The sequence below is a fragment of the Magallana gigas genome, chromosome 2, assembly GCF_963853765.1.
Source record: "Magallana gigas chromosome 2, xbMagGiga1.1, whole genome shotgun sequence".
Taxonomy (NCBI): domain Eukaryota; kingdom Metazoa; phylum Mollusca; class Bivalvia; order Ostreida; family Ostreidae; genus Magallana; species Magallana gigas.
Window position 1 is genome coordinate 15,433,503 of NC_088854.1, and position 25,312 is coordinate 15,458,814.

Consider the following 25,312-nt stretch of genomic DNA (forward strand, 5'->3'; position numbering starts at 1 on the left):
TTTAAATAGTTTTAATTACAAATCAAATACTCAGCGAGTTTAAAGGAGCATGCCATAATGAAAGTTGGATGGCAGTGATGATACAACTTTAATAATGCCCAGATAATTCTGAACAAGTATGCTCATTAAAAAATCCCACTTCGGACACTGATGGTACACAAAACTTTGTAGTCAGCTTTCATGGACAATCAAAATGAGAAATAATTTATATTAATTATTTCACTGAATAATGCAAATCAACATCAAAATCTATGCTTCATAAATAAAGATCCACATTTCATAAATTTATCCTAACAGTTTGTTGATGTCGAAGAAGTGCATGCCTGTGGTTAATAGCCATATATTGATCTGTCTTGCATATATATCTGTATAATTAACATCACATTCTTACACAATCATTTACCACACACTAATTATTGTTTATTTTCACACATACTAAGTACAGCATATTTATATTCAATGACATCGCTATAAAATGTTTGGTTCTTGTACAGAAGATTCAGCAAAATGTCAGGGATGCAATCCCCTCTTATCTAGAGGTGACAAGTACAGTGGCTAAACCACCACTATAAACACGCCCCTCCCCCTCTATACATACATGAGTGTGTTCCACTGACAAAGTGAAACCACCGAGAAAGATCACAGTAAACATCAAAGTAAAAATTTCATCCAAGAACTAGACCTATTCCAAAACGATATTGACTTTTCTGAATATTGGCAAAGTTAGCTGTCCCACTTAGTTGTAGTGTGAAAGGTAACGGCATAAGCTTCTTTTCTAACACAGCTTCTACAGTCCAATTTGTGTCAATAGAACCTTAAAAAAAGTTTTTAAAATGTTAATGTTGTTAAATGATGTCAGACTTGCAATTAACATTTCTCATGGTTGAATTTAATCTCTATTTTTTCTAAATTCTATTTAAAACATACATCAAATTTTTAATAATTTTTATCAATATCAAATTCAGATTTACCTCTAAACATGGCGTTTCCACCTGGTATTTCTAGCTGATAACAACCTTTCCCTACACTCTCACGGGTCATTAAACTAGACTCCAACTCGGCTCCTATGTGTAATTGTTCATTGACTTTATGATAGTAGCAACAATGTGCTGCTACTGCTGATGGGCAAACATTGGCAGTAAATTGCCAATTTTCACCTGAAATAAAAACAAGAGGCCCATGGGCCACATCGCTCACCTGAGGAACAATAGGTATGATAAAATCAGCTTAATGGAGTCATAATACAAACTATCTGGACAATGTACAATTACATGTAGATCCTGTATAATTAAAAACCCTTTTTTCCTTTGAATATTCTTATGTTTATAATCATTAGTCCCTTTTCTAACAGGATGATTTTATAGTCATATCATATGTTGAGTATTGCAGTTCTCAAAAAGATCCTTAACAATATAATTTATATAAGGGATATAAACGTACATCAAACTCTGAACCTTCTCGGGAGGCCAAAGAATTGTCCTGGGGCCAAAGTCTTAACAATTATGAAGAATCATCTGGCTGATTAGTTTCTGAGAAGATTTTTTAAAGATTTACCCTATATATTCCTTTGTTAAACTTTGACCCCCCCCCCCATTGTGGCCCCACCCTACCCCTGGGGATCATGATTTTCACAACTTTGAATCTACACTACCTGAGGATGCTTTCACACAAGTGTCAGCTTTCCTGGCTGATTAGTTTCTGAGAAGAAGATTTTTTAAGATTAACTCTGTGTATTCCTATGTAAAACATCGACCTCCAATTGTGGCCCCACCCTACCTCCGGGGGTCATGATTTTCACAAATTTGAATTTACACTACCTGAGGATGCTTCCACACAAGTTTCAGCTTTCCTTGCCGATTAGTTTCTGAGAAGCAGATTTTTAAAGATTTACTCTATATATTCCTATGTAAAACTTTGACCCCCCCCCCCATTGTGGCCCCATTCTACCCCAAGGGGTTATTATTTTAACAACTATGAATCTACACTGCCTGAGGATGCTTCCGAACAAGTTTCAGCATTGCCGGCTGATTAGTTTCTGAGAAGAAGTTTTTTAAAGATTTACTCTATATATTCCTATGTTAAACTTCGATCCCCCATTGTGGCTCCACCCTACCCCCGGGGGTCATGATTTTCACAACTTTGAATCTACACTACCTGAGGATGCTTCCACACAAGTTTCAGCTTTCCTTGCCGATTAGTTTCTGAGAAGCAGATTTTTAAAGATTTACTCTATATATATTCCTATGTAAAACTTCGACCCCCCCCCCCCAATTGTGGCCCCATTCTACCCCAAGGGGTTATTATTTTAACAACTTTGAATCTACACTGCCTGAGGATGCTTCCGAACAAGTTTCAGCATTGCCGGCTAATTAGTTTCTGAGAAGAAGTTTTTTAAAGATTTACTCTATATATTCCTATGTTAAAATTCGATCCCCCATTGTGGCCCCACCCTACCCCCGGGGGTCATGATTTTCACAACTTTAAATTTACACTACCTGAGAATGCATCCACACAAGTGTCAGCTTTCCTGGCTAATTAGTTTCTGAGAAGCAGATTTTTAAAGATTTACTCTATATATTCCTATGTAAAACTTCGACCCACCATTGTGGCCCCACCGTACCCCTGGGGTAATAATTATCACAACTTTGAATCTACACTACCTGACGATCCTTCCACACAAGTGTCAGCTTTCCTGGCCGATTAGTTTCTGAGAAGAAGATTTTTTAAGATTTACTTTATATATCATGTTAAACTTCGACCCACCATTGTGGCCCCACCCTACCCCCGGGGGTCATAATATTCACAACTTTGTATCTACATTATCTGATGATGCTTTCACACAAGTTTCAGCTTTCCTGGCTGATTAGTTTCTGAGAAGAAGATTTTTAAAAATTTACTCTATATATTCCTATGTTAAACTTCGACCCCCCATTGTGGCCCACCCTCAGGTGAGCTAAAAATGTGTTAAGTTTACAATACAATAAGTTGTTAAAGTTGGTTTCTGGAAGAACAGACTTTGAAATTTTTCTTAATAAATATTGACATTTTTTTTACTTTTTTAATCTTTAGTTTTTAAGATCTGTGTACAAACATAGAATTGTGAGCAAATCTATGTATCTTGCTTATAATTCGAAGTTTAACACTCAAATATGGTTAGTAAATAGAAATTGTAAACAATTAAACACAAGAAACATGCACTACATGTATAACAAATAAAGAACACAATTTATTTTTTCGAAATGAATCATATATATGATACATGTATATACCTACATATTTCCGTCAGCGATATCAAACTCTATTTAAACTGAATAAACTTGAGAAAATGCCGAGCATCTCAACAAAACCTATTGCATTAATCTTCCATTACGCAAAAGATAATGCCGAATTACCGATAGAATGAATTGTATTTCAGTACCCCTACATCAGATTTTGCTTAATTTGCGCAGGAAAACAGTTAACTGTTTGATTTACCGAAGTCTCTGTTTGATTTGATACGTAAAAATCACGAAATACAGACGATAGTTTCCAGGTTACAAAGCATAAATAATGAAAACGAAACGAAAATCAGAACAAGCTAACACCAACGTCATGTGTGAAAACTGTCAACGCATTGAAATAATTAGCCTCAATTTACTTCACAAAATCGGCACCAATATATTTTGCATGTTTCAAAATTGCCCTTCATACGCGAACTGTTGCACAACAAGCAATTTTATCATAGTCCGATCGACCCTTTTTCGTATAATGTCATGGCTGCTTGAAACAAAGAACCTCGTTTTAGAAGTATGGAATCATTTTACCGGATGCCGAACCCGAAGCTATTAAACTGATTGAAACACGCCTTTCCTTTATTATTATTTTCGTAATAACTCAAATTTGAAACAGAATTACACCTTAATTTTTGCAATTTATATTTTCCTTCCCATAAGGATAATTTATGCTAAACTGCGTTGAATTTGCATCGGTAGTTCCTGAGAAGAAGATTTTTAAAAATGCACCCCCCTTTTTCTACAGTTTCAAGATTTTCTCCGCTTTGAATGCAGATCGGACTTTTATTTCTGCAATTTATATTCGCCCTCCCATAAGGATGCTTTGTGCCAAATTTGGTTGAAATTGGATAAGCGGTTTTAGAGAAGAAGTTCAAAATGTAAAAAGTTTACAGACGGACAGACGGACGGACGGACAGACGGACAGACGGACGGACAGACGGACGACGGACAAAATGTGATCAGAATAGCTCACTTGAGCTTTCAGCTCAGGTGAGCTAAAAACATACATATGCATACGTACCGGCATTCAGCTTAATTAAAGTAGATCCAGTGTTTTGTGACGTCACACTTTTTTGTAAAGCTTTGAATTCTTTAAAAATTGTGCAAGATAGTTTTATTTATTTTATGTGAATATAATCACATGGATGTAATTAGAATTATTGGTAGGTTAAAGATATTTTCGCACTTAATTTTATACTAAATTTCCAAATTTTTATATATTTTATCTATGCAAAGGGGAAATAACTCTTTTTCTTACTTTTCTCTCAGTTGTATGTCTAAATGCTATAGTTTTTCTCATTCCAACGATTAATTTTAAAATATTTTTGTAATTTTAGTTTTCTGATAAAGTTGACATTAAAATTAAACAAGAAAAACAAATTTCTGCCTACAAGATTTTACTTTTAACAGAAAAAAAAATACATTTTTCTAATGCTAAAATATGCTTTAGTTTATGTTTATCTGGCATCTCAAAAAGTGTGATGACATGTATATTTTTTCTAACAATTGATGACATTTAAGTCTATTAAGTCGAAATCAGTTCAGTTTTTCAACTTTCCTCAGAGAATTTTACGAGTATGGAGCTACCTTAAAAACAATTCTCTTTCTCTAATAACAATAATGAATATGGTCAAAATACCATAACTCATTCTATAAAGTCTCGGTTTTTTGACAAACCATTGCAGAAGAAATTTCCTGAGTGTCTTACCAGTAATTTTGGAAGCTAATGAGAGAACTGTTATTTCCCCTCCAGGCACCCTAGGACCTCTCTGATAAACCAGTTCGGCTCCTAATGCTACACTAGATGTTACTCTTTGTAGGTAGTGTCCCACTATAACACCTGAAAAAGGAAACAGCAAACATATGATCAAATCATCAGAGAAAATGCTTCAAGAAATCTTTGTGTAAAGATCTGTTGAATTCACACCTCATGAAATGTTTTGTAACATTAACATTCATGTAACTAAAATTGAATAGTTATGCTTTGACAGAGTTCTTGAAATCTTTTTTCTGCTGGTAGTCAGTCATATTTGGACTGACTACCATCTGAAGTTTGTCAGTCTGGACAGATTTCTATCAGTCCAAAAAATGTTCACATTCTTATTTATCACTTCATTAATTTGAACTTTTTTCCCTCTCTCTTATTATCAACTTTCCTCTTGTTCTCTAGCTAGCTCTTTCTCTCTTTCTCAGTCTCTTTTTCTCTTTCTGCACACATCATGCCACAGGGGCTTAGTTGTAGAATAGTGGAGATCTTACTATTTGTTCCCGAAAGCAAAAATGATTAAAATTGGTATTTTTGTGTGTATTGCTGTGTATTGCAATAAAACATTCATTATAAACCTGTTTCAATCGTGGTAAAAAGTGTATTTAATGTACATAAAAAACGAAACAATACAATATCTTAGATTTATAGGGGGCCATCGGTTCATGCTATATTTTAAAGAAGTTCTCCCCATGATTTCTGATGATACCTACGTTGGAAAATGATAAAAAGCCTTATTCCTACCGTCTGACTATACATTTGTCAACCGCATTATAAACACTCCATGTACTAAACACTCGCAAAACTTATCGAAATTTAATTAAGGTAAGTAAATTCTATACATTATTACTGAGATGTTAAAAAAAAACATATGATCAGTCTATAGAGAGCCAAAAATTCCCAAAAAACTCCTCTTGATTTATCATATGCATTTGGATTTCCTCAGTGATTACCGAGAATAGTTTGCATCATCTTCGTTGCTTTTGTATCAAATTTAGTCATATTTTCGCAAGTTCCCGTCAACATCTAACGGTAATTTGGACTGACAGGCAACCTCAAGTAATCGGTCCTTGGTTATTTTTATCGGTCTTGCCAACAGGACCGAAAAATTTCAAGAACTCTTATAGTATCAGTGTATTGCTGTCCCACCCCTATGAATTGCACAACAAGAGTCCTTTCAACATCTGTTAAAAATAATTTTAAATATTATGAAAGTCGAGTATTTGCATTGTTAAAGAACTATAACTCTAACTTAATTGATTTGAAATTACAACTTGATCTGTAAGTAATCAATACAGAGAAACCACCAAAACCAAAAGAGTGTATACAAAACAATAAAACTTGAGACAAGGATGGAATGACAGGACAGCAATAGATGGAAAAAGAGGATTAATGATAAATTCATAGCAAATATTTTTGCCCTTTTGTTTCTGAATTTAATCAGTTAGTATAGAATAATATTGTGATCAAATTGACATTTCCTACAAACAGACACTAGCTTACCTGTTTTGTTCAGAAGGTCGATGTTTCCTAGTGTCAGTGTAGTTGAGAAATCATCTCCCAGGTAATCCACAGAACCCTGACCCATGAATTTTCCTTCCTGCACCTACAGAATTTAGATTAGATCAAACTTTAATTTCAATTAAATAAATCAAATATTTACACTTCGGGCTTCAATGGATTTTATCATGTGAGAGACCCATATTTAAATCCTGATATACATCAATAAAAATGATATCTTATTTCTTAATTTACTCCAACTTGAGGATATGTAGACCCATGTTGATCTAATTTATGCCAGCCATATTCTAAATAGCATGACTTACCGATGACTGAAGCTTAGTTCTGACTTTCTTTGAAAATGCATGGATTATATGTGCATTTAAATTCAAAGAAGGATCAATGTCTCCCATCAAAACTGGATAAGCCTGGTAAAAGAAAATTCACATAGATTATCAACATTCTGATACACCAAACAAAGAATTTTCTTGAGGTTAATAACATTGTTGATACAAACAGGATTTCCTTGTTTAGAACCATTTTAACAAGAGCTTGGACTTTGGGTAGTTTTGTCAAACAGCAATGTGACACGATAGGCCTGGCTATTTTTTTGCTGGCCACTCAGCCACTGCTCTTTGAAATCAACAAGGTTTGTCTGGCTTTTGAGGCAAGTCTACGCAAACGGTGCATATTTCGCTTGTAACTGAGTCATTTTTAACTTGTCTTGACGCAACAAATAGATATATGTAGCTACGTCCAACCGAAAGTCCAAGGTCTTGTTATAATAGTTCTAATGACTTTATTAACATTCACTAGAATTGTAAATATGGTACATTACATATCTCATAAATTTGATACAAGTTTCAGCATCATCTTATCTATCACCTTTACTTATGACACATTCCTCACCTCAGAGGGACTATATTGTTTGGTCCCTATGTACGTTGCACCAAATTTGTACCCAGAGTCTTGTGGTGACAACTGTGACATAGTCAGTGTGTGACTAACTTGGAAATGACTACTTAATCCCTTTGACACCAGGAATCTACCACCTTCAAATGTCTGTGGGAAGAGCTCTGCAAGAATTTGTTCATAATTCTTAATTACAACAATTACAGTTTCATAAAGATTTTTTTCAATCTGAAACCCTGTTGCAAAAGAAACTCCAATAGGTATATAATATTTATGAATCACTATAATATTTACAATCATATAAATTGTGTAGGCAAATGTCATGATTCATTTATATGTTAAAGAGTAGGGTTGTTCAACCTCAGAGTTTCAAGCCTTATTGAGTTATTGTATTTGACCTTGATGTCTATCTTACATCAGTTTGAGTTTTAACAAACCTTTACACTTCCTATGCAGCTCTTCAAAGGTGCCTGGATTGTTGCTAACTTCCTCTTTGAATACATTTGGAATCTTTAACTCTGGCGGAACATCTGCTGATGGTGGTGGCGTTAAACTAGAAGGTTGTGAAGGATTTGCAGGTGGTGGCGGTGGTGCGACAGTGGAGCTGGAAGGCGGGGGCGCCGCAGGAGTGGATGAAGAATTGCCCATTTCTTAATGCCCTTTTAATGCCCTTTTAAATTCTCTTTCTATCCTCGATTTAGTTTGGATTATTCGAGCATTTTAAGGCAAATACACACTATATTTTTATCTCGTGGTCGCGGCCATGTGTGATTTAGTAACTACCGGCCGGCATGCGCACGTGCAACTTCCGATGCGTCGATTGGGTGCGTCGATTTACCCAAATGGACCCAAATGGAACGTAAAATGACCCAAATGGACCCAAATGGAGCCCAAATGGACCCAAATGGAAACAAATGGACCCAAATGGAAACCCAAATGGAAACAAATGGTCCCAAATGGAATCACAAATGGAAATAGAATGGCATAATTGAAGATTTTATTTAATAATTTCAATCATTATTTTTAATAAATGAGTTTTTTTTTGAAAATTTAAAAAAACAACAACATTGAACAACATTTTTCTTATAATTCTACACATAGGCGTCGGAACCGGGGGGGCTAGGGGGGGCTTAGCCCCCCCACTTTTTTTGCAAAGTTATACCTAACCATTAGAAACATAGCATGATAGAGGGTTCAGCCCCCCCCACTTTTTCTCGCAGGAGAGATTATTGTTCCTAAATTTACCTTGAAAGATTGAAAAGTTAGATTCAGAAGCATACTAGCCCCCCCCCCCCCCACGGATTAGGTATTTTATGATTTTGGAAAAAAATTTGGTAAGTAATTTTTTTTTCGGAAGTATAGGTACACCCCCCCCCCCGTCGATTTACCCAAATGGACCCAAATGGAATGTAAAAAGTCCAAAATGGACCCAAATGAACCCAAATAGAGCCCAAAATGAAAACACTAATGGAAACAAATGGAATTTGAATGGTATAATTGAAGATTTTATTTGATAATTCCAATCACTCTTTTAATTATAATGAGTTTTTTTAATTGAAAAATTTCAAAGAAAACATAAAACAACAATTTCTGACCAAATGGAAAAAGAATATAATAAAATAGCCTTATTAATTAGTTTCATGATTTAAATACATGATTTAATTTTTTTTGTCAAATCTATTTATGGGATTGTAGTATACCGTTGCTCAGCTCTTGCCACGTGGAGCCTGGCGGGCCATCCCAATAAGAGCTGTAATTTTGAAATAAAAATATTTAAAGCCCGAAGAACAAATTGAAAAATTAAACGTAATAATTATAATTTCCGAGCAGAAAAAGCAAAAAAAAAAGATTTTTATGTTTAAAAATAAAATGTGTATTTTCAAATAATTAATGGTTACTGAGAATTTCATATGACCGAAAAAAAATTTCAGCCCAAAAATCGATTTATAAATTAAAAATTAATTCTAAATTTGATGCATGGAAAATGACATCTTCCCAAGTCAAGGGTTTCTGATCTGCTCTGCTCTACATAAACAGGGTTTATGTAAAGCAGAGTGGATCAGAAACCCTTGACTTTGGAAGATGGGAAAATGAACCACATACTGTACACGTATATAATAAGCAAACAAAAAACATCATATCAAAACATGTGTGCACTACAGGATTGGTTTGAGCTACTATTTTATTAAATGCACTATTTGAAGAAACAACCAAACAGCACTGTATTTACAGCACCTAAATTATTTAACATGCATTACAAGAATTTGCCAACTAACTAACTCAGTATATACAACTATATTTAGAAGACAACTATGCCGGTACTTCATTTTCCAATATCGAAAATAAATATTTGAATAATATTGTAATAATTAAAAAGGTGTCTCGAAATGATAATATATCAACAGTTATATTAACAGTTACTAGTATATATAAATTCATATATCAATAAAAATTCATTAACAACACAAGAACATTGTCGTATTAGAATTCATAATTATTGATTCTTCATCATATAATTGAAATTATTAAATAAAATATTCAATTATGCCATTTAATTTTCATTTGTTTCCATTTGGGTTTCCATTTGTTTCTATTTGGGTTTCCATTTGGGTTCATTTGGGCTCCATTTGGGTTCATTTGGGTCCATTTGGGCCATTCACGTTCCATTTGGGTAAATCGACGCACCCTTCCTATTTCTGGGTTAAAAGGTCACATGTACAATGAGAAATGAGGGAGAGTATAAAAACATGTTGAAACAAATTTTCAAGTAACATTTTATCCACAAAATAAAATAGAAAAATATACAAGAAAGTAAAAAAAAAAACGTACCTCTTATAATATCTTTGGATTACTTGCGAAGGATAGTGCATATTAGATCTAATTAAAGTTCTGAAAAAATATTGATTTTGTGTTTAACAAATGAGATCTCAATTTAAACTATTTCAATGTATATCAAAGTGAGTAATGAATGTGAATTAATGTATTCCAAAATACAGTTGGTTTATAGGGTTTTTTTCCAGAGGTATATAAATAAATTTTTTATTTCATTCTAATACAGCAGCATATATATATATATGTATGATTTTTTTTTCAGTGTTTGTGTTAGCTTTGAAAATCACCGGAATCGAGATATATATAATTAAATTAGATTATATAGAAAATTTCATTAACTGATAGAAGGATATTTTAATGAAAAAAAAGAGTAAAGACACACGAGGGTTTATATACTTGGTGTGGGGTGGTGGTGGTGTCGGTCCTGTCCTCAGCTATAGGTCAGATCTATCATAAATATTATGCGTACGCTAGGCCTATAGTAGTCACCCTGTGAATTGTATGATATATCTGAATGTACTAATTCTTGTAACTTTCAAATTACACTCTCTCTCTCTCTCTCTCTCTCTCTCTCTCTCTCTCTCTCTCTCTCTCTCTCTCTCTCTCTCTCTCTCTCTCTCTCATGTGGAATAGTTCCGGCTAGAACTTGGCCGTTGTAGGTTATGATAATAGGCACTTTTATGTTCCGGCAAATAACCGTTATCGGTATTGATAGTTTTAAAACTTCAACAGTATTTTCCCTCAAAACTTTGGTCGTTATATTAAATATCAAATGAATAAAGAGTTGCCTCAAATTCATATTAAGTCCATTCCTCGATATTCAGCAAATAGTCCGTTCTGCAAGCGGCGGAAGAACACATCCCATATTGACGTGGCCGACTCGCTGGAACTTCCAGCTCGACAATAACAAAATATCGAAGCTGTACTTACCTTTTAGTCCACTAGAGTTGGTTATCTTAAAGATTGAAAATGGTAATGTATAATTTACATCAGGGATGCGCTGCAGAAATGTTTTTTTACTATAAGTTATCAAATTCTTGTGAAATCTGTAAAGCTGATGTGCGGCTGAAACTGAGAAAATCATAAGATCACTCATTTTTGCTGTGTTATGATAAAAAGAGGACAATAAATTGAACGGCCACCATTCAATGCCAGTGTTATGTATATATTATATGTTAAGTTTCTGGGATAAGACAAAGATTTCATTGTAACTCATTCGACCCGAATTATCTCAACATCGGACACCGGTAGAAATGTTAGTCAATATTACTAAAATGCCAATGTCACTAACAGACACATTGTTCGAAATCATATTTTGGTACTTGAAACTACAACAAAATCTGCTCTTATTAATGTGATATTCTGATCGTGCATACATTTTATAATATTAATGATCACAAGTGGGAGGGGTAGGGATGATGTACATTTACTAAATATTAATTTTTAGGTGTAGTCCGGAACATATGTCTAAGAAATGTTGAAGTTAACAAAATGTACCAAATAGTATTGTTTTGCTGTTAATTATTTATCAATTTAGGTTTTTGTTTTACCATATTCTGACATACTTGTGATATGTACAGGCAGTACGCAAAATGTATTGTTTTTTCGACCGCATTCACGGTGTACCAGGGGGACACCAACATTCAAGGAATATGAAAATTTGTACAGTAATTTGAATTTCTAAATACGGCCATTTTCCTCTCATTCTCACTCACGAGGCACTGGAAAAGATCACCTGTGTTTGACATATCGTGGCATGACCTACCAATACTTGTTTAGTGTACACAAACTGTCGCGTGTGAAGGCGTAAACTGCCAATTGGGATAATCATCCATATTAAATTGTCCCTTTAGGTAGCTTTGTTTTCAAAGGGTTTTTAATTATAACTGTTTTAAAATATTTTGTAACTTGATCGAAAAACTTTTAGCCAACCTTACAAATACACATGAATCTGAACCAGCTCTCCCCATGCAATGTAAACATTTTTATTATCATGCTTACACTGAAATAAAGGATTTTTTATGTGCAGAAATTTATGTAAGGTTGCATTTGCTGCTGTTATTGAAATTGCTGGTGTATAATATCAGTCAATATATTCATGAACAAGATGTAAGTTGGAGATATCTACTCTTTTATACTATATAAAGTTGGTAAACAAATTATCATCTAAACTTGCTCAATTGTGACTATAAAACACAATATGAAATTTTAAAAAACTTTGAAAACTTAGAAAACTTTTTTACAACATTTAAATAAGGCAAAATATACATTTGTTGGTTTAGAAATAAATGTTTGATATGGTATTTTATCAACAGAATTTCCGTGATATTTTGTACTGTTTTTGGTGGGCAGTGTATATTTTCACCCGAATTCCAGTTTTTTGCAGAGTTTTGTGGTCTTCAACTTATCACATGTATGTTCTTACACTCGTGATGAAATTAATGTAGTAATTAAAAACTAACTGTGATGTTTTATGACACCAATTCTCTATAATACATTTTAAATTATTTCAACATATCCTTTTAATTGCTTTCTTAAAGATTGTGGAATAGATTGTATGGAATATGATTAAAACAGAAACATGGGATATTGTAGGACTTACATCCCTTGCTACAATAACAAACATCCTTAAATCTTAGATTGAGTGTATTGCAGTAAACTATACACTTTAGTAAAAAATTTTAATGAATATATATAGAACTATCATGATTTGTGAACAGGATATTACAATTTTTTGTTATTTATAGGTTCTGCTTGCTGCAGCAGTCTGCAACAAGTCAGGCAAAGGTAAGTTACATTTATCAAGTATTTGTTCAGTTTTGAGCTTCATAAACTCATTAATTGTTCAGTTTTAAGCTTCATAAACTCAAGTATTTGTTCAGTTTTAAGCTTCATAAAATCAGGTCAGTAATATTATTCTTCATCTAATATCATAAAGTTGTAATTTTCTAATTTTATCTTCACAGCAATTATATCTCGACAATTTGTTGAGATGTCAAGGTCTCGCATTGAGGGACTTTTGGCTGCTTTCCCCAAACTGATGAGCTCTGGGAAACAACATACCTTTGTAGAAACTGAGAGTGTTAGATATGTTTATCAACCATTAGAAAAATTGTACATGTTGCTCATAACAACTAAAGCTAGCAACATCTTGGAGGACTTAGAAACTCTGAGACTTTTTGCAAGAGTTGTAAGTACAATTTTTATTAAGAAACATTGTTATCAAGAAAAAAAAATCCACCATTAATTAGATGTGATACATTTCCTTTTTTAAAGAAAGTTAAAATCTAGGAGTTCTTTTTTTAATATTTCTATGATACAAGTCATAATTTTTGCAAAAAATATTTATCATTTTCAATTTGCTATAATCGATAACGAAACAAATGCGACACAAGTAAGGCTAAAATAAAATTATCGTTAGTTTGAAATTGCCTCCCGCCTCCTTGAAAAATGGATAATTTTTTTAAAGGATGGCCTGAATGTGAAAGTTGGCTAATTATTATCATCATTTTATTGATAGCAAAAGTGATTTTTCACTTTTCTAGATATGTGTTGGGACACTTTTCTTCTTATTATGAACAAAAATAACAATTTCCTTTTTTAAATTCAACAGATTCCAGAATACTGCAGAAATTTTGATGAGCAAGATATTGTGGATCAAGCTTTTCCTTTAATTTTTGCATTTGATGAAATTGTTGCCCTGGGATATAGAGAAAGTGTCAATCTTGCTCAGATCAGAACATTCACTGAAATGGAGTCACATGAAGAAGCTGTATTCAAGTCTGTGAGAGAGGTAAATTTTTATATAGTGTTCGAAATCATCACTCTTTCATTTAGATATTGTTAAAATTCTTATTTTTTTTAAATTTTATTTCATCTGTATTTTAGACGCAAGAAAAAGAAGCTAAGATACAGATGCAGAAGAGGGCCAAGGAGTTACAGGTAGCACGCAGAGAGAACCAGAAAGCAGGGCGAAGTGCAGGATTTGGGGGAGGATTTGGAAGTGGTTCCTTTACACAGCGTGATAATCCAGTCATTGATAGCGTTCCTATGGATACGCCTAAACCATCATACACAGCAGCCACAAGGTATTTAACCACTATTCAAGTTTAACTCAATTTTACTTACATGTATTATGAAAAGAGAAGTAATTGTATATTTTACCTTCTGTCTTGTCACATTGAAAAGAGACTGTTAAACTCAATTAACTCATGGCTTTCCTTGGCTTGATAGAATTTTTGTAATGATGTAATACTAAAGGATTCTTCTTTTCTGCAGTAAACCATCATCATCTAGAAATGCTCTGCGACTTGGAAGTAAGAAGAAGGATGTAGATACATTTGTAGGGCAGTTGGAATCAGAGGGTGAAAGTAAGATGAATATCATATTACTACAAGTATTGAATTAAGACCTTATAGGATGTACTGTGAATGTTTCAGTTTTTTTGTCATTATGTAAAAAGTAATATTTTAAAACCTTCTTAATTTGTCAACCAGAGGTGGGAGGAACAAAATCATCATTGTCATCAGCTGTGGCAAAACAGACCACGCCAGTCAAAGACCAAGAGGGGTAAGGAATTGTTTGTAAAGACTTCAGTTTGTTAAGAATCTGTTTAGTCATAAACACATTACGTGAAAAGTATATATCAGGAATCTCAAAACCATATTTTGTTTTGATAGCAATTACACATTTGTTTGCAGTGTTCACATCGCAATTGAAGAGAAAATATCCCTGACTGCTGGAAGAGATGGAGGGTTACAGAACATGGAAGTTCATGGTTTAGTCAAAGTCAAAGTTAATGATGAAACATATGGAAAAATTAAAGTCAATGTGCAAAACAATGACAAAAAAGGCATTCAGTTACAGGTAAACAAGACTGTTCTTATATTCACATTGCATAAAGTACAAGCATCCATTGAAAATTAATCTAATAACAATTGCTGAAAATCATCAGAAAATGAAAAAAGGAATGAAAATTAGTTTTGTCATTGCTATCATTTATTATCAATATGTCAACATCTTTTTTTTAATGCATAGACACATCCAAATGTGGACAAGAAACTCTTCAATGCTTCCTCATGCATTGCTCTAAAGAACCAAGAGAAATCATTCCCATTGAACACAGATGTTGGAGTTTTAAAATGGAGGTTTCAGACCCAGGATGAAGATATGATGCCATTGCAGAGTAAGGCTCTTTCAGATCAATGTTCATTCACTGGTGGATGACCTCAGAGTACACAAAATACAGACACTTGCAAACTTGTTTTATTGAAAGCTTCATATTCATGTTTGTTAAATTAGGCCCTTGCATATTACTTATGCGTGTCAGTGAAAATAAGTCAATTTAAAATTAGAGCAGAAAAAGGACCTAATGTGATAAGGCTGGACCCATCTATGTTTCCTTCAAGGCATTTTCCCAGTCTTTTCTTCCCAGTGTAAAGAAGTTTGGATGCTTTACGTTATCTTTACTTAAGATTAAAGTACTTAAATGTCAAATTGATCATTCAGGATTTTTACCTAGAATAAAAATAAACTCTTAATACCCAATGCAATTTATTAAAATCTTGCTAGCTATACAGCTGGCCTAACTTCTTTTAAAATTACATTTATCAACAGTATTAGAAGTTTTCACATATGCTCTGTTGTTGCACAAAATGAACTCTTCATAGATAAATTAAGAAATTTATAACTTACCTTTGAACATAAGTCCTTTTTATATGTCTATCTGAACAGCATGGACAACATACTGAAATGGTTATATAATTGATATTTGAATCATTGCTTACCGACATTAATATCAATTGTAGTTAATTGTTGGCCAAATGACACTGGAAGTGGATGTGATGTAAACATTGAGTATGAACTGAAGCAGACAGACTTGGAATTACATGATGTCACCATTCTTATCCCCTTACCGTAAGTAAATGTTTTTAGGAGGACATTGGCATTGGTTATCCCAATATTCAATATCTACTTTCAATTAGGTAAACTTGACAGTAATAGATTTGATTTGAACATGCATATTGTACTCATATACTGTACAATTGGGACTGGGCAAAGTTCTGTAACTTAGACTGCCTTCTCCCAAATTACAATGGATCATCACAACTTATTGGTGTAAGTCCAAGGTGAAGCCCATGTCTTGTAAAGTATTACACAGATAGGATCATACATTTACATGTATAAGAATGTATTAGAAGATTAAGAAATGAATTTGATATTAAATCAAGTAGCAAGAAAAATATGATAAATGAAAAATACGACAAAAAGAAAGTGTAGCCAATATTGCCCTGAAAAGGGGTTTTTAGAAAGTGATAAAAAGTTCTCAACGAATCAAAGAAGCATATTTACCATTCTACTTTTGTTACCTTACAAAGCACATATAGTCAAGTTATTGACATGAAGTTCTATACTAATGGGTGTGGTGTTGTAGGTCTGTCAAGTTATTGACATGAAGTTTTATACCAAGGGGTGCTGTGTTGTAGGTCTGGTGTGGGTGCCCCAGTGGTAGGAGACTGTGATGGTGAGTACAACTTTGACAGCAGGAAGTCGGTGTTACAGTGGAACCTGGCCGTCATCGACGCCAACAATGAGTCGGGAAGCATGGAGTTCAGCATCGCTGGCCATCCGGACGACTTCTTCCCAGTCAACGTCAACTTTATATCCAAAAACTCCTACTGTGATTTACAGGTAATTTATCGAAGTGATTATTTTTGCTACGTTTTTTCTTTGTCAGTATTTAAACAAATCTGAATAATTTGTTCTGATTGCAGGGTGTATTTAATTTGCTTAACAGATTTCTTTATAGTTGGTAGAATATGTTGCCTACATCTTAATATGAGGTGCATATATTTAAATTTGTGCAACTTGATATTGTTTTTGAGAACATGTTGCCCTATTTTCATCTATGTTGTATAGATATATATAGACTTTGAAAAGATCATGTACATGTATATAAAGAATAACTACCTCAGGTTATGTTATATCATGATACATTTAAAAATATGTATTTTTTCTCCATATATTAAAATATTCAAATTTTACATTTTGTGATATTATGATTCCAGATTACAGAAGTACAAAACTGCAGTGACGACAGTCCAGTGAAGTTTTCATCAGAAGTAGTGTTTTATGTGGACAGATATGAAATAGTGTAACACTATCTCTCATTTATATTTATTGTGACTGCATTCAAGTTTGGACCATGTAAAAAAAAGGACTGGAAGTTAGGGGGGAGAACTCAGTGCAATGAATGGAATCATTGGGATCCACAATGCCCTTGTCGAATTTTCATGTTAGGACCTTACATTGGTTGCCATGGGAATCCTGGTGAGGGACTGTGCATGTAGACAGCACTGCCCTCACTGGGAGCTGTGATATGATTCCTAGTTATATAACAGAAAATGGGGGTCAAATCAAAAGCACTGATGGTCTTAATTACCAGGTACGGTATATTAAAATCTCATCGGAAAATGGTGTATCTTTAAGTTCTAAGTGCTGATGATTTCATTATGTTTGTAAGGATCCTTTCTTTTTATTATCATTTAAATGGGTTGGTTTGTGCTCTTATTTTAAAGCTAGTGTCACTCCTGGCCCAAGAATATAATTTGTAAAGAAAAGCTCTCGTCATTTGTTGTCAGATAGAAACTATTATATTGATTGTTGATGCAAACTTTTACTTCTATGTGACAAAAAATTCACATGTAAATATCGAGAAATAAAATATTTATAAAATGCTAATGAGATACATGTATTGTTGTCTTTGTTGATTTTTAGGAGAGTCTATGGACTTGGTAATTTAGTCTGATTAAAATCAGATTCTTTATGCTCCTGTTTAGCAACAATTTGTTTGCAGTGAGCCAGTCTAATTGAAATCAAACCTTTGAATGGCTCGTTTATTTTGATGGTCGAGTGGTATGAAAAAAATACTAGCTTTTCTCGCAAAGTATTGCATATAGGGTAACCCTATATGTACAGGTAAATCCTCCTACAGTTTCCAAGATAGGAAGTTGTTTTGCGGATCAACTGCACATATATCAGAGAGGTGCATATTACTTATATTTTGATTTTTCATAATTTATGAAACACATACTGGTCAGCTGTTGAACTTTGTCATTTTCTCACAGAATACAATCTAAATGATAATGGTACATGTATTTAGCTTATAGATGAAGAAAAGTGCCTCGATATAAGCATTATTAGTTTTTAAAAAAGTAAATCTTCCAGAGAGGGGGGGGGGGGCAGACCTCCACCACCCACCCCCTTAAATATGTAACCATAGTTTAGAGTATAACTATTTCAAAAATTCATACTTGTTCAGCACTTACTCAGTTATGCAAGTTATGAAACTTTGGGGGTGGGTTTCATCAGGTAAGATAATTACAATTTCTATCACATTGAATGACACATGTTAACAAACTTTAATCTCCACCACGTGAGAATGCTTCCATACTTCCATGACTTTTATGTTCTTCAGGAGAAGATTCTAAAAAAATTATTCTCAACCTTGCCCTTGAGTTTACAAATTGAATCAAATTAAATCTACGCTAATATGAAAAATCTTTTATGTAAATTTAATATTCAGTGGTATAGATTGTTTTTATTAGTTGCTATTACATTTCACTTTTCTTCATTACCCCTTTAAAAAAACTTGCATGACTCTTCTTTGAACAAACTTGAATTCCATTTACACAAGAGTGTATGTTCTATGCTTAGTTTGATTGGTATTAATTTAGAGGTTCTACAGAGGAAGCCAAACATGTGAAAAGTTAAAGACTACGATGCTAACGACAGGAAAAGAATGGAAAGACTTATTTGATCCTTTGCCTCAGGCTTGCTAAAATAGTGTTTTAATAGATTGAAGATTTTTATTCCTAAAATAGTGTTTTAATACATTGAAGATTTTTATTCCTAAAATAGTGTTTTAATACATTGAAAGTTTTTATTCCTAAAATAGTGTTTTAATAGATTGAAGGTTTTTATTCCATGTTCTTAATCAAGGAGGCTGAATGGTCAACAAATTAACCATCAGATCTGAATAAAATTTTAAGAGATGATTTGTTTAGCTACGAACAATTATTTAGTGAAGGAAAAAAATCCCTATATTTTACCTTATAAATTTTGGTATTTTTGAAATATTTTTTTATATAGCTCTTCTTCGTAAGGAAATCAATATAGTCTAAATATGGCCACGATCATCGAGCCTTCTTAAATGGATTTGTGCTCATAAAAATTATGTATAGAGAAATCATACGTTCTTCTTTTATAAAATGCCCTACTGGTATTAAAATATTTTGTTGACATATAAAATTTTGTTTAAAATAGCATCTGCGTCTGAAAAGTGTATTCGACTAAACATGTTTTGTATTTTGTTTAAAACGGTTTTGAAGTTAAATTATACTTGGTTCCATTATGATTTTATATTGGAATATTTACACCCAAAAAATCGGAGCACCAATGATACTATGTAAAATACTGGTTCATGTTCATGTATATATTTACATTTTCCAGTTTCTTAGCTGTAATAACACTACGAGTCAATTTTGTACTATACAGTCCAATAAATTCAATTGACGTATTGTTGGGGCGCCAGCAGGTTTGCAATTTTAATATTTTAATTTTTGATCGTATATTTGCTGAATATTATATAAATATAAGTAATATGGAATCATTCTTTGAATATTACGAGGTGATAATTTCGGTCGGGGACGTAATCAATCCTAACATAAAGCCCTTCGGGCTTTTTTGGATTTGATCACGCCCCAACCAAAATTATTACCTCATAATACTCAAAGAATGATTCCTTATTCCTTAAATAAATTCAAGCATTCAGCTCGAGACATGCTTGTCACCATACCTACCTTCTGCCATGAAAGATGAGGCTAATAAAAAAAAAGAAATTCGCAAATTTCTTAGCTCAAAAGGGAGAATAAATTAATGTAGATGATATGCAGCTGCATACTATAGTATGTGTTCTTTGTTTACCAACGTTATATGCTGGCAAACAGTAGCAAGAATTAAAAAAACACCACTTTGTATTTATACGACCTCTGTTCGTGGTCTAGACGGAGTTTGTTTACCTAATGAAACCATTGCCATCAGAGGAATGCAACAGTATTGCTAAAAGCAATTCTACTATTTAATCCTACCCGACTAAAAGCAAATACATGTAATACGTTCAGAATGTAGTACTGATACGTGAAGAAAACTAAATGTACCATAAAAAAAAATAACTTATGACGATGAAATCAAAAGCACAGTGTGCAACTTTTTATGAAAAAATATGGAATTTGACAAATGTTCATGCACTAACCAAATGATAATTTTATCAGGTTAATTTAAAAAAAATGACTTTCTTGATTACTTTTAAAGTTTCTACAATTTAAAAATAACTAAGTCCATTTATGTATCGAGATGGTGATTCCTCTTCGGCCCGCGACGCTTCTTCACAAGATCCCGAGGGGGGGAGGATGGTCTCTTCACAGAGACATCACCCAGGTTCTGAAACTTGCCCATATCGCTGAAGATCCCTGGTGGTTCATGCATACGCTGCTTCATTGTTTCCCCAACCTGTCTTTCGTTTTCCTCGTATATTTTCTGGAACTCCTGGAAGGTGTACACGTTAGGACCAATGCTTGGCAGGATGTCATACATCTTGCCCAAACCTGACCTCTTTGCGGTTTTCTTTGGCCTCGTCCTCCTGTCCCCCGGGATCTCGGGGAGGATGTCGTAAGTTTTCCCCTGGGATAACTTCGGATCCCCCTTTGCTTCGTTTTTGTTATCTTGTTTCCCTGGTTTTTCTGGCATTGCGGATATGGTCTAAAGTAAAACAAATCTTAAAGAACAAGAACACGTAAAAGATAATTAGAATAATTTACCATTAATGTGTTAACTGCTATAAGATTAATGAATAAAATCTACCTACTGTATCTTTCTGTTGTTATCAATGCATCACGTGAAATTAATTGTTACGCTTCTACAATGTGACGTACATGAAAAGTGTACGTCACGAAGAGAGAGAGAGAAAGAGAGAGAGAGAGAGAGATATATCAAATATGCCAAATAGAAATATTTAAAACATTCTGGAACGAGTATAGCTTGCATTACATGTATTTTTTTCTTCATAAATTGACAGTTCCGTTATTTTTTTAATAAAGCAGTTCCGTTATTTTTTTAATAAAGAGATTTTTTTAATGTTTATCTTTTAAAAATAAATAACGTTACGCTGTTTCGTCATTTTGAATACATGTACATGCAAATTATGATTATAATATGAATATAGATGTATTTTGTAGCAGATAAAACAATAAAGCTAGAAAGCATCCAAACCGGGACGAATGAATGTAACCGTCCTTGTTTTCATTTTTAGAAGTAATAAATTTTCAAGATGGAGGAAAGGCCAAGGGATTGACAGACATCGGACAAAAGAATAGCTGCTTGAGTGTGAAATTTTGAGAGTGAGAGAGGTAAATTTTCTGTCAAGTTAGAAAGAGCAATATGAATTATTGTCTGCAATTCTTTTTGGGACACGGAGCTCTCAAATTAAAAAGAATGCATAGGTGTCTCATCTCATTAAGGCTTTATGCTTTATTTCCTTACATATTAAAAATCAAAATGCCAAAAAAATACAAACAAGATGTATTATATAAAAAAAGTTTTTAGTTAAAGCCATCGATTAACTTTAAAATACTGTACGATTTATCGTTCTCGGTTCTTGGTTATATATGGATTCTATGGGTGTGTGTCATTCAGTACAACACCCTTTGGTCAAAGGATGGGCTGTGTATGTAAGTTATGAAGAAACTTATCTCTTGGTATGTTGTACAAACATATTGAATAAAGTCCCTGTTTATATTTTTTTTATTCCAAATTATGTCTAGAGACTGCATATTGGGCACAGTCTTCTTAAAACATGCAGAACGAACACTGTAGTTTTATGATGTATCTGATGTTGTATTTGATATAAGATTATGGTCATACTGTCTGAAGTAGAAAATCTTTCACATGTTTATCAACTTGCACAATGTGTGTCAAAGGCATTGATGATTTTTTCTTCAAGATGCTTAATAAATTAAGAGCAACTTAACAATGATAGATAATTTTTGTTCATGTACTTATTATTGTGTACTCAATGAACTAAATATTACAGAAAGTATTGTTAGTTAAAATTAAGTTAGCATATTGAAGTGAATTTAGTATACATAAATGTATTTATTTCCTATACATTCAATACTGTAACATTTTTTTGATGACAAAATACTAATCAACAATTTAAGATTAATTGCGAAGTTCAAATGCTAAAAATTCTGGCATATCCCAAAAATTAAAGTTTTATTTACCGGTATATCTTATGCATTTATCCTAAAATATATCTTAACAAGATAGCAATGAAGTAAGAGGAGTGTCTTATTCTTGTGTAACAGATGACATAGTCAGTATTTCTATTTTTGTAAAGTGCAGTATTAATTATGTACAAAAAGAATTCCTTTCAGTCTGCAGAAAGGAAATATATTCTTCAGCATTACAACTGATAAAAATCTACACTTAAAGTCCTCATTTCTTTTTCATGACCTTAATTTGTCAGCCTGTTTAAAAGCAATACCCCACTCAGGCTGCATGTATTTGTATACTCTGTCTATGCTTGTGGTATGAGAAGAGATTAAATTGTTAGCAACATCTGGTCATAGCTCTTACATGTCAAACAATACGTGTCACTCACTTGTTAATCACTTATGGTTGTTTTCTATAGACGTTTAAGGCAACCTTCAAAAAATTCTTTGTTAATCCTAATATCACTGATCACTGAAAAATGTGTTACACATGTACTTAGATATTTTTATCATGATTCTGAGCAACGCTTTAAAAAAAAATTCATACCAATTTCCTACAAAAAAATGTCCATGCAACACTAAAATACTTTTCTACCTATTAAACCAAGGTTCATTAAGAATGAAAACTTCAAAAAGTCGAACAAGTTTTTATATGTGGCATTATTTTGTATATTTTTATATATTGTAAATAATTTGCATAATTAATACAGGGTTATTTTCGTCCCATTTTTTTCTGCCTTACTATACTTGCAAACTGTTTCGCTCTATCTTTAATTCACCCAGACAATTGGAATATATGATACATACTACTTTTAACTAACACAGTAATGTAAGAATTGTTTTGAATTCATCCAGTTTTAAATTTACCCAATTATAAGAAGGGAAAAGGGACAAAAATAAAGTGGGAAGAATATTTCCCTGTATCCATATGGTATTCAAAAATACACAATTTATGATAAATATATTTTAACTTTCAGGAACAAGAAAATTTGGTTTACATTTGACCTTCATGTACTTCAAGTCCCATTTTCATTTTTATTCTTGAAATACATACATGTATAGTTGAGTTGATGCTTTAAAATGGGAAGAAGGAAATCATACTACATGAATAACTTCTGAACTCAAGACTGATCTTAGGTCTAATGTGGGAAATGCATGGTATCTGGTTGTTAGAATGAACATGGTATTATGGTACGTGTATTTATTTTAAATCATAATTTATATACAAATTAGAACAAGTTGAACAAATTCTCAACAATCTGACTTGAATGAGACATGCTCTGGTTTGATTAATTACTCTGGTAGATCTGTTCTAGGACACTTTAATCAAAATCATTAGTTTTGTTTACCGAAACATGGGTTTTCCTGTTACAAGAATCTGTTTTAGTTAAAGCAGATTGAATGATGCAAGGCTAATCACACAGCTATTTTTGTTTAGTAGAATTAAATTTTTTTCTTCATATTAATTAATTTTTAGTATGGATATACTCCTTTTAAACATAACACAAGCAGGTTCTAATTGAGAATTCAATAAATACCCAGTAGACGTAATTATGTAACAGTTTTCCATTTCATGTATATTGTAAATGACAGTAGGTGACAAAATTATCCCTGCATGATAATTATAGCATTGTAGGTATGTAAAGCCATGTCTATTTATAACACCTATAGAGTACCTATGTCATATGATAACAATAGTAAATAAATGTATCATTTCCTACTTTCATTTGTTTTTTTATTCTACATAACAGGAAGGATGTGAAAACAATGGCAAACCATGGAATCACTTGTTGATTGAAGTGACTTATGATATGGCAACATGTACAAGGTAGGTCTCAAGATTTGAAATTGACAGAGATGGATATTTATAACTTCACCTATAAAAGTAATTATGTGCTTTTAATTATCAAATAAGGTGACATGGAGTATATCCTTGCCTTTTCTTTTTTAGTTCTGTTAATTTTTTTTCAAACATCATCATTATAATATTTTAAGGGAGTGTGTGTATTACACAAGCAGGTGTATGAATTTCATGGAACTTGCAATTTTTATTTTTCTGTTTAAAACATGAAGTATCTGTGATGAAAAAAATAAAACAATATGATATATTGGAAAATGTAAATGGGTATATACATGTAGTAGATGTAACAATATTGGCAAGGAATGTATGGCGAGGAATGTAGCTCAATGAAACTCGGCCAAATTATGAATACTTTATGATGTAGAGAATAAAAAACAAAAGGAACCCCTTTGATTATACTTCAATGGACCAAAGAGTGGGTATACTTAACCAAAAAAACACAATCTTAACAGTGGCTGCTAATGAGGGAGAAAAAACAGTGTAGTTCTTGAATCAGCAAGATTACAGTGAAGTAATTTGAAGAAAAGCATAAAAGCTCTCTGACACATGCACAATTAGGTTGTTTAGTTTAAAAAGCCAAAATTATTGGTTTGTTCATTAGAGACCAACTTCTGTTATTGGATGGTTCAGCTTCATTAAATATATATTAGCTATAAAGCTTAGACCATGTGAGAATAATTGGACTTTATGTGTTCAGAAGCTGACTACTTGAGTCCAGCACACTAGTCACTTACTGCTGCATGCTCAGAAACAATTCATATACTCCCAGCATATATAGTGTACTCAAGAATATACAATGTAAATACTTATTTATTGCCAAATCGGCAAAAATCACTTTCAA

The 25,312-nt window shown here is 32.9% G+C and overlaps 3 protein-coding genes and 1 long non-coding RNA gene across 8 annotated transcripts in view; 2 read left to right on the top strand and 2 right to left on the bottom strand.

The window, feature by feature from the left end:
• Positions 1-518: 518 nt before the first annotated feature.
• On the bottom strand, positions 519-8,235 carry LOC105334353 (mitochondrial import receptor subunit TOM40 homolog 1). Its single transcript, XM_011437756.4, has 7 exons — positions 7,887-8,235; positions 7,447-7,613; positions 6,864-6,965; positions 6,541-6,643; positions 4,981-5,112; positions 972-1,157; positions 519-814 (listed from the first exon to the last, which is right to left on the bottom strand). The coding sequence occupies exons 1-7, from the start codon at positions 8,095-8,097 to the stop codon at positions 666-668; spliced, it is 1,050 nt and encodes a 349-aa protein (XP_011436058.3). The 5' UTR covers positions 8,098-8,235; the 3' UTR covers positions 519-665.
• Positions 8,236-11,114: 2,879 nt separating this feature from the next.
• Positions 11,115-18,024, top strand: LOC105334354 (coatomer subunit delta). Its single transcript, XM_011437757.4, has 12 exons — positions 11,115-11,253; positions 13,029-13,068; positions 13,248-13,471; positions 13,895-14,074; positions 14,170-14,369; positions 14,560-14,651; positions 14,778-14,850; positions 14,982-15,147; positions 15,319-15,466; positions 16,089-16,197; positions 16,767-16,971; positions 17,349-18,024. Exons 1-12 carry the CDS (start codon positions 11,251-11,253, stop codon positions 17,436-17,438), a joined length of 1,530 nt encoding a protein of 509 aa, XP_011436059.1. The 5' UTR covers positions 11,115-11,250; the 3' UTR covers positions 17,439-18,024.
• A 2,504-nt stretch (positions 18,025-20,528) lies between these two features.
• On the bottom strand, positions 20,529-21,316 carry LOC105334357 (uncharacterized). The gene is made up of 2 exons (XR_010710806.1): positions 21,206-21,316; positions 20,529-21,099 (listed from the first exon to the last, which is right to left on the bottom strand). It is a non-coding gene; the product is annotated as an uncharacterized lncRNA (long non-coding RNA).
• Positions 21,317-21,628: 312 nt separating this feature from the next.
• LOC105334355 (uncharacterized) overlaps positions 21,629-25,312 on the top strand; it is a 29,342-nt gene continuing 25,658 nt past the window's right edge. For 2 of the 5 annotated variants that reach the window (XM_011437760.4, XM_066075221.1), the window contains exons 1-2: positions 21,676-21,746; positions 24,362-24,438. Coding sequence is in view for 2 of the 5 variants with exons in the window: in XM_020069788.3 (XP_019925347.3) it covers positions 23,799-23,801; positions 24,362-24,438 (80 nt within the window). In the remaining 3 variants the exon portion in view is untranslated. Of the gene's footprint in view, positions 21,747-23,782; positions 23,802-24,361; positions 24,439-25,312 lie in introns of those variants that run through there. The other 3 variants (XM_011437768.4, XM_011437767.4, XM_020069788.3) reach the window with 3 other exon arrangements.